The following is a 9,575-nucleotide window of genomic DNA, read 5'->3' as shown; positions in this document are numbered from 1 at the left end:
AAATCACAGCCCTATTTTCATACCTCATTACCATTATGTATCTTTCCACTGACACCTGACCTTACGCATAATCAGGTACGAATTTCAAACCATACTTATAATCTAAATGAGTGCCTCATTATTTTACATAACCCAGAATGAAATAAGATTTGATATGTAACTGCAGAATTCACAGTTCACACATTCAGAAACACAGGTCCACCAAAAAGAAGTCATGCTCTCTGATCCATGACTGAACAGCATCAAATCACACCCGCATATAGGAGCTTTGCAAGAATTTCAGGATTGGATTTTAGAAAGGATATTGCCAGTTCTGAAAAAACAACATAGTGTTGAAACTGTTTGGTATGTTGTTAAAGATAAACTATGAAAGAAAAATGCGAGTATTGAATTTATTACCTGTATTTGAAGAAAGAACGACAGCACCAATTGCATTAAGTTATAAAACACCAGTAATAAACATGTAAATAATCTTCAGGTTTGCAACGCCAATAGAACACAGACATCTACAAAGAAATATATATATGTATACATGTAATATAATAAAACCATTCATTAGAGAACAAGAAACATTGTATTTTTGTACTATATAAAACAGCTGTACAGTGTGCACAGACTTTCCTGATGTCTCTAAAATGCCTGTCAGTCACTTCTTCCCATCATCATTTGCTTAACGTAGTTTCTTATTGTCCATGGGAGAACTCCAAGTGACTGTCTCCTACTTTTAAACTAAGTACTTATAGTGCAGTTTGTCTCTCTCTATATATACACACACATACATATATAGACTCACAGATGCACACATATATGTATATGTGTATATATATATGAAAAGAACAAACACAATGTACACGTACGCACGACAGATCTAAATAGCTCCTCCATCCTGTGCTCCTCAATGAGTGCTTATAAAAAATCCCTGCACACTTTGTGAAGGGAAGAAAACTTGCCGATTGTGCAGATTGAAGTCATTAGATGGTTTCATTCCTAACAGTTTGCAAACACACAAATCTGAATCACATGGTGGTATCCCATATGCCTGAAGAGAGTCTGTTGCAGGAGGTATCTTCTACCTTCTTCAACAGCGTTGGCTTTTTACACGGGGGTGGAGGTGGGGCTGTGATTCTTTGCTCAGTGCTGTGCAATATTTGCTGCCAGTCTTCTTTCTCTTCACACAGCTTTCTCCTCCAATCTAGAAGCTCTTGCAGAGCCACACTCTCATTCTCTGAAAGTCTAAGCTGATGAATAACCTGTTAGTGAGAAGGAAATAATAATAAAAAAGGTGGATAAAGTTAATTCTCCTGGCAGTGTAAAACTGCAACATCCATGTTGAATGATACTTCACATGGGATCCTCTGCCTCTTTTGTCATGGACATAAACCTGTGGGCAGGGCAGACTCAGGTCCCAGTTTCTAATCTCCTTTGTAAAGAGCTCAGTGACGTATATAATGATGTATCAATAATAGTGACTTTCAGCAAAATAAACTTCCCTTGAACTCAGGAGAGGTATTTTATGCTGCTAAGCCTTGTGCGAGGAGGGAACCACCTTCTGTTCTGCATCCATTATTTGCAAAGGGCACCATGGAGCATTATACACTTATCCACACATTCTAGTAGGATGATGAACAGAAATCCTGAGAATGCTAGTGTGCCCTGGCTTAGTCACGTTAGATGTTGAGTGGCTGTGAGTACTCCCGTTCTAGTATTTACAATTAAAGAAATAAATAGGTGTATGTGGGTAAAAACTCAAGTTCTACACTTTTGCTGAGGGAAAGCTGCTCTCATTTGTACTACAGCTGAAAGAAAACAGATCAAACAGCTGTTAATAATTTGAAGCAACTTCGTCCAAAAGGTTTTAAAACTTTGTGCTTAACTTGCTGCCCCCACTCCCCATTTATCGTTCTTTACACTGAAAATAAAGAAAATTAGTGATTTAGAATTGCCTTATTTCAATCTCATGTCTGAAAGTCATGGAGCTGAAGTTTTATGAAGCAGGTGCCAACGATGAAACAAATGGAAAAAAACTCCCCTATGTCAGCAAAGGGTACATGAACACAATCCTCTGAAACACACAAACCAGACTGCCTGCAGTGATGAGTAGTTCATATTTCTAACAACTTGAACCGTTGTCATATAATAGTGTTATGCTCACAAAATACTCATTTACACAGAGAAAATAGCAGCTGTAGGAGTAGTAAGGTTTTGCCCCTAAATGTAAATACCCTAATAGCCATAACCAAGAAACTATAACCTGTTTTGCTGCTTAGAATTAGTAATTCTGCTTATCACAGATAGGTGTTATCATTAGAACCAGGGGCTGGCCCTTGTCTTTCTCCAGAGAATATATTAACAACAGAAAATGTAGTTTCAGTTAGCCTGAAACTATTCATAAATTCATCTTGAAGGAGCCAAACCATTCTCTACTAGATTCATAATCCACCTAGGAGAAACTGTTCCCTCCCATTTAACTTTTCTGTTCCAATCATTATTTATTTTGTTCAAGGCAGTTTGAAGCCCTCATGACAGCACGAGTCCACAAAGCTATGAAGTCCATCTCACGGTCCTTTAAGACCTACTTAGCACCCACGCAGTACGGCAGCACGCAGTGCGGGTACGGAGAGCTGTTCACTTGGGGGTGCTCTGTAGCAGAAGGGGCCTCTCAGGGAATATGAACCAAACCCACCGTGACAGCTAAGGGCCCGTGGCCCTGACCCTGCTACCTTCCTTCCTTCTTAAGGAGCCCGCGGGGCCACCTACCAGAGGCACCTATGACATGACTAAAATGCCCATACTTCACCTCACACAATGGGCTCACTGAGAAGCATGGCTATCCTTGTCTAGGCTGCGTTTATGCTCCTTGTCATAATGAGAGATGGCTGCACATTGGTTACCATGACAAAGGAACTGATGTGCAGTGCTCTTGCATGCTCGTGAGACACTACGCACGTGGTGGGTTCCAGCTGCAAGGAGGGTTGAGTGACACGAAGGGCTTTTTTGTCACCGATGGGCAATGAGGCTCCTGGGGTAAAGACTTTGCTGTTCCTTCATGGAGTACCAGGTACCCGGGTACAGAGGCTTACACAGGCTTTACGCTGCTGCTTCAAATGTGTCCTGTGCAAGTCAGACCTTTCACACGTGCTGCCAGAGAAGGAATGAGCCCTTACATGGCAATGCCTGAAGATCGGTGGGGAATCTGCTTAATTTCTGGTTGGTTGATACTTCACAAAGAAATGTATTAGCCTCTAAAATGTCTCAATAAAAGGTATTATAATTTCAAGTACAGTTGTAAATTCTTCATTTTTAAGAAAAAAGAAGAAAAATGGAAAGTGTCTGAAAGACTTCATTAGAGTATATTTCGGTGCCATCCCAATTGCGTACTACTATGAAATCAAAAACCTCTTTGCTTTTATGTTTACACAAAATGCAACAGGGCATCTCAGCGACTCAAAGAAAAAAGAAATGTTCCACAGATATTGTTAGAGAGATATCAGAGATTTCTTGTGTACCTAAACACATTACCTTTTTTTTACTTTTTTTTTTTTTTTCCCCCAGTGTGGCTAGGAAACATTAGAAGGCAAATGAGAAGTTTGTAATTGGAAACAATTTATCAAGAAAGACAGGTCAGGTAGTTTTATCCTATAGAACAGATGTATAGTTTGGGAAGCAGTGGGGCTCCCTGTGGCCAACTTCCACAGATTTTTGCAGGTTTAAATTATGGGCATAACCCAGTTTAGAAAACAGGTAGATTGGAATCCAGTCTTCCCAATTTAGACACCTTATTTGCATCTAAATTTTAGGCATTTCATGAACCTGTATTAGTTATGCTTCTTTTCAAAAAGGTGCTGGAATATATACAAAGCAAGCTGTGTTAGACTCATTGCAAGAGTTTCATATGAAAGAGTTTCAGAGATAAATAATCAAAAACGTGCCTGAACACTGGTAGATAAATATGCTTATAAAAAAACAGGTATAAAAAAACCAGGTATTTTGAAACTCTGTGTTATTGGATGTGCTCAGGTGACAAAAGTCTGACGGCATGACTCTAATGAAGTATGCAGGAATTTTCAGTTTTGAAAATGGACAAGGTATTTCAATAGACAGTGCCACTGCTATTCTAAGAAACATAAAGGCACACAGGTGCAGGATGAAAAGCGACTACATTTTGCCTGGGCAAGGCAATTGACAAATGCATCCTATTTATAGCTTATAGGCAGTGAAGAAGCTTTATTATACCGACCCTGCTTATGCAAGCTGTAAATTAATGTTGGGTCAGCAGTTTCACTACAGAGCTCATTTTCCAGTGTATAGTGGACAAATGTTGGTCCAGTCCACAAATAAGTTTACATCTTTTATTGTATTTTTTAAACGAGGATGGAAAAGTATCTCAAATCTTTATTCATTGTGAGATTGATCTGATAAGTAAGCTGGAAAAAGTTGGTATTTCAACCTGGATGAAGGACATGCGGTGGAAATGCAGTGGAAATGAAATGGGGAAAATGCACAAGAAATGGCAGAGCCTTAAATGAATCAATTAATTTAATTACAGCTATTTGAATAACATGATATCTCTTCTCTTTTCCATTCATGATTAGACCTGTGACAAGCTGAAGATTTATTATACATATTCATTATAGAAAAGATTCGCTGAATAATTTTACATGAAGCACAATGTAAAACAGCAAGCTATGTTTCTTCATTATTATTCTATATCCTGAAGAGGTATTTTGTGAAGGGTGAATGAGGTGTGTAGGAAGTAATTACTTTAAGACTACTGATCTTTTCAATGAACACTGAACAAACAACTTCAACCATTAAGGGGTAGAGGTGGTACCAGCTGCAGACGAGCATTTTCCTACCCAAAGTCAATGGTCAATCAGACATGGTCAACTTAGCATTTGGGCTAGACCCACAAAACCATACAGCAGTTGAATACCTAGCATTTAACAGCCCTGCCACCTGGTGGAAACACCATCCCTGTGTTTGGTATCCAGAGTCCTGGTCAAACAAGAAAAGCTGAAGTCTCAAAGACAGTGACGCACAAGAGAAGAGCATGTGGAGTCACCAAAGCTATTCACGGGAAACTGCAATGGATTGAGGCAGTTAAAGAAGATCCGTATTTTCCACTGCAAAATACGGCAAGAAGAACAAAATAAATTTGTAATGAGCAGCCCAGGGAAGAGATCCCAGGATTCGTTCCTCCCACCTCACAGCCCAAACTATCAGACTGCAGAAGCAAGTCCTCTCCTCCTTGCACAAGGGATTTTGGTTGGTGACAGAGCATCAATGGCTTGGTTCCAGAAGGACATGCATGGAAGGACTTCCACCATTATCCCGTGGTTAGAGCATATTGGGTTCTATGTTGGCAACCATGAAGATCTTAGAGTACTATTTGCCTACTGAGTTATACACATTTAAGTATTGCACGGTCATTGGAGAATGAGCCCCCGAATTGCTTTCTGGATTTAGGCTTCTAAATTCTGCCTGCATTTCACTTTATAGCCTGAAGCAGACTTACTGGATTTCAACTTTGTTTTAGAATCAAGATGAGTTGCTATAAGTCAATAAATAATTTTAACTGTAGTCTTATTTCTTAGGCTAGTTAAAAAATTCAGTGAGTTTTTAATTATGGAAAGTTGAAGGTTTCACATTTTTAATTCATTTTGTGACAAAAGGTATGCCAGATAAAAAGATTAACAGGTCCATTTAAAATTAACTTTAATTTGAGTTATTTAGAAGTTTGTCTCTAGAATCTCAGGAAATACATTCTGCATTAAAAGATCAACTGCTCTAACTTTACAGAGGATATTTTGTAACATTCAGAAGCAACAAAGAGCTTATATTGTCTATTTGTGTGTCAAATGCTACAGTTTTAATCATCAAGCTATGGCTAAAGGACTCTAAACTGTCTGCCAAACAGAGATTTATTAATTTGCATTAGTAGACTCTTTTGAGTATTTCATCTTATTTTGCTCTCTCCCTGACCAAATGTAGAGTTTACTTTTTCAAAAATATGTATCGTACTCCAGTCATTTTTTTGGTGATTTGCGATTGGATGTTTAAACATACAAATAATTTTCTTTGCACAAAACATAGCTCTTCATTTTTTATTACAGTTCTGGTTCTAGTTGCTTCTGTAAGTTTTAGTAAAATTCCTGAATACAGACATAGAAGCACAACAGAAACCAGATTTTTAAACCACAACACAATTTCAGGACACATATAGTGTATAAACCTGTGCTCCTGAGACATTTGCATGAGGTAGCTAGTCCATATTTTTCCTTCAGAGAAACATTGCCAATTATTTTCTTTAATAGATTTGTCAATGTTGGTGCTTTAAAGTAACTGTTAGTAGACGCTCACAATTATTACAGCATTATTATGTTTCTCTTCGATTATAAAGTTGAGGTCCCATCATGGAATCCATGGGGAGACTCAGTCTAGAACACCTATTTGATCAGGATCTAAAGTCAATTATGCAATAAATGTAAAATGTTGATAAATTCTCATAATTATCTTAGAAATGGAACTGCCTTGACAAAACCCATGTTCTTAACTTTTTCCAGTTTGCGGGCTGTCTAAAAATGTAAGCAGAACGAATTTCCACCAATACGTGACTCACAGTTATCTCTATTACAGTCCTCAAAAGCAGTTCACAAACCCCAGCGGATCTCCTGCAGATGATCAGTTTTAAAGACAGAAGTGATCAGGATGTTCTCACATCTCATTTCAAGTTTAAAGACACAATTTCATCCAGTAATTTTGGAAATAATTCTTACTGTATGTGATTATTAGCAAGACCAACATATTTTGATTCAACCTGTGACAGACATGCATGTCTCTCACAAAAATGTTTCTAACAACTCATTTTAATGGCTTCATCTTTCTCCATTTTCTTTCTGCATCTGATAAGCCCCTACACTGACTGCTGCCAAACATGCATGTCTCATCTTTCTTTCAAACTACACGACAGGCACACTGCAACTTCTCAAAAAATCCTGGCCCTTCAGCTTCAAACAGGTATGTTTGGTTTTTTTCTATGTTACGAAGAAGCATCAATCAGGAAAAGATTGCTTTTCTACCAATTCTTGAACCAAGAAAAAAAATCTGTCAGCCTACATGTTACTTACCAATACAATACTCATTTAAAGATACAGGGGGAAAGCACACAGTAAACCAAGGGTGTGTTAAGAAGCCTAGGCAAGCATTCAACATAAATCAAATCAATATGTAAATCTGTGTTTGACTGGGAAACCTGCACTGGCCACGTAAGAACCCAGCAGGGAGTAGAGAGCAGCTATGAGAAATGAGATTACATGCTTCTAAATTCCAATTAAAAATCTTCAAATACAAATGTACCACTGGGATCCAAGCCGATTCATGTGATTGTCTTGTGAATGCTGGGACATGCATTTTTTTGCGAAAGCAGACCCACCGGACGTAGTAACTTGATATGTGATACGCAACAATAAAGTGATTTTAGTTAAGCGTTCCTTTAAACTGCTGATGATTTTTGTGTTGGAGCAACCTTACCATCTCCAAAAATAAAACTCTCCAAATGGATGGCAAATGGGTTCATCGGAAAGGAGAAAATGGCAAAGACGGCAGGTGCTCTGTCTGCTGCAAATCTGGAATTGCTCTGGAGGAGGTATGCCAGCTTAAGTAGAGTTAAACATGAGATCCATAACTGAGATATATGCATTGCATTTGCTTTGTTCCAAACAAGAAAATATTTTTTCTCTCAGTTAAAATTTCTTATTACATCAAAAGAATAAACTACCTTTAGAACAGGTGTTATGTAGATGACATACCAAAGGAAGTTATAACTTTGCCGATACTTAAAAATTGGGGGTAATCTTAAAAGTAACTTTGTATTTAAAATAAAACGAAAAAGAGACTACATTTCTGAACAAAATCAGATCACCACAAGAGTCAGGAAGAAACGCTTTCCCTTCTGGCAAGCATTTTTCAGCTATCTGCGGTTTTTGGGGGGACAGATATAATTTTCTTCCAAACATCAGTCATTGGGCAATGCTGGAAGCAGGATATCCTGGTGTCAGAGACCACGCAGGCACAGGCATCTTTGATCGCCCAGTCTAGCCCTCTGCTATCACGTGGCATTTGGAAAACTCTCAAGCTTCATCCCACAAAAATTAATTCCACTGTTTGCCTTGGTTTGGCTTTCTGAAAGGGTTTTCCAGAAAAATTCATGAAGAAAAGTCCACTAAGGATTACTAGCTACAAAATGAACTCTGCCTGCAGACGGCCTTTCCTCACAGACCACTGGAAAGAGAGGCAAGAGGCACCCCACACCTCTCTGCTCTCCTGAGGCACCTGCGCCTTCTTGGTTTTGTCAGCAAGAGACTCCTGGGCTACACACACCTCTGGTGTGCCTCAGACAGAAAATTTTATATTCTTCATCTGACCACACAATTCTATTTCTCGTGTAAGTTTTCTGATTTTCTCTCATACTCTTGGCGTTTTCTAGTTTGGGGTGGTTTGTTTGTTGTTTTTTTTGGGGGGGTGGGTGATTTTTTTATTTTTTTTTTGCAGGAATACATTTTAGTTGCAACAGCAGGGCTTGGTCTTCCATACCTTTGTACCTTTCCCTCAGTGAAGTAGTAATGTGCCTGGGACAATAATATTCTCAATTAATCATCTTCCATACAGCTTGGAGGTATTTCAGCAATCAAAGATATTGTATCTTATCTTTGCAAAATAAAATCATTACACAAATCCTGAGTATAGCTGTAATGTGTAATCTGGCAGAAAGTATTAGAGCAAGGTAGGCAATGTTCAATAATATATGACAGTACACGTCAGGCACTGTGATTACCTGAGCTGGGAATACAGTTGGGCAAGCCTACACATTCAAAATAGGCGTATATTTTACTCATTTACTTGGGTCTTGTGGGTTTCAATTACTTATTTATTTATTATTATTTGTTTTGGCTGAGTTTCTTTCAACTCTAGATTTCTGATATCAACTACAAAATGATACCTTCCCAGAGTGACTAAAACATCAACAAATACTGAAATATACTATATTCTTCTCTCATGTTGTATTTCTCTTTCCAGATAAACTGATTACCCAATGCTCTTTAAAACCTTCAGAGCACCCTCTTAATTCACCCCTGACACTTGAGAAAAAGATTATGTTCAGGACAGCAACTGTGCCTTTCTCAAGATGAGTTCCAAAAAGAAATCATTTATCATAGAGGTCTTCAGAACAGCTGACCGAACAATGCTGATACCACTTCGTACATCATCTAACAAAAAGTATCTGAAAAAATGAATCATGTTGCTACTTAATTGACCACTGCTGCTTTGTGGTATTAATGGAGATATTGTACTTGATCCGTTAGGAGACTAAGTTTGCCACGATGCTTTTGAAGCAACTACAAAACCAATCATCAACTCGGATTTGCTAATGTTGTGTATCATCCTTTCTTGTATAAAACCACCACACTTACGGTCAAACAACACTAGAGGCAAACAGCACTTAATTTATGGTCTGTTCGCAGTCTAAATCTCTGCTGATCTACATGTATGCGGCAGCGTGTGACAGCAAGAGAATG

At 38.3% G+C, this 9,575-nt stretch overlaps 1 protein-coding gene across 1 annotated transcript in view; it reads right to left on the bottom strand.

Annotated features, from left to right (window-relative positions):
- Nucleotides 1-278: 278 nt before the first annotated feature.
- MYO16 (myosin XVI) overlaps nucleotides 279-9,575 on the bottom strand; it is a 384,622-nt gene continuing 375,325 nt past the window's right edge. The window contains exon 35 of the mRNA XM_075057405.1: nucleotides 279-1,250. Within this exon, the coding sequence (XP_074913506.1) occupies nucleotides 1,017-1,250 (234 nt within the window). The 3' untranslated portion in view covers nucleotides 279-1,016. The remainder of the gene's footprint in view (nucleotides 1,251-9,575) is intronic.

This window comes from Buteo buteo, chromosome 25, assembly GCF_964188355.1.
Source record: "Buteo buteo chromosome 25, bButBut1.hap1.1, whole genome shotgun sequence".
NCBI lineage: Eukaryota > Metazoa > Chordata > Aves > Accipitriformes > Accipitridae > Buteo > Buteo buteo.
The sequence above is the reverse complement of the archived record's forward strand: the minus strand, read 5'-3'. Positions and strand labels throughout refer to the sequence as shown.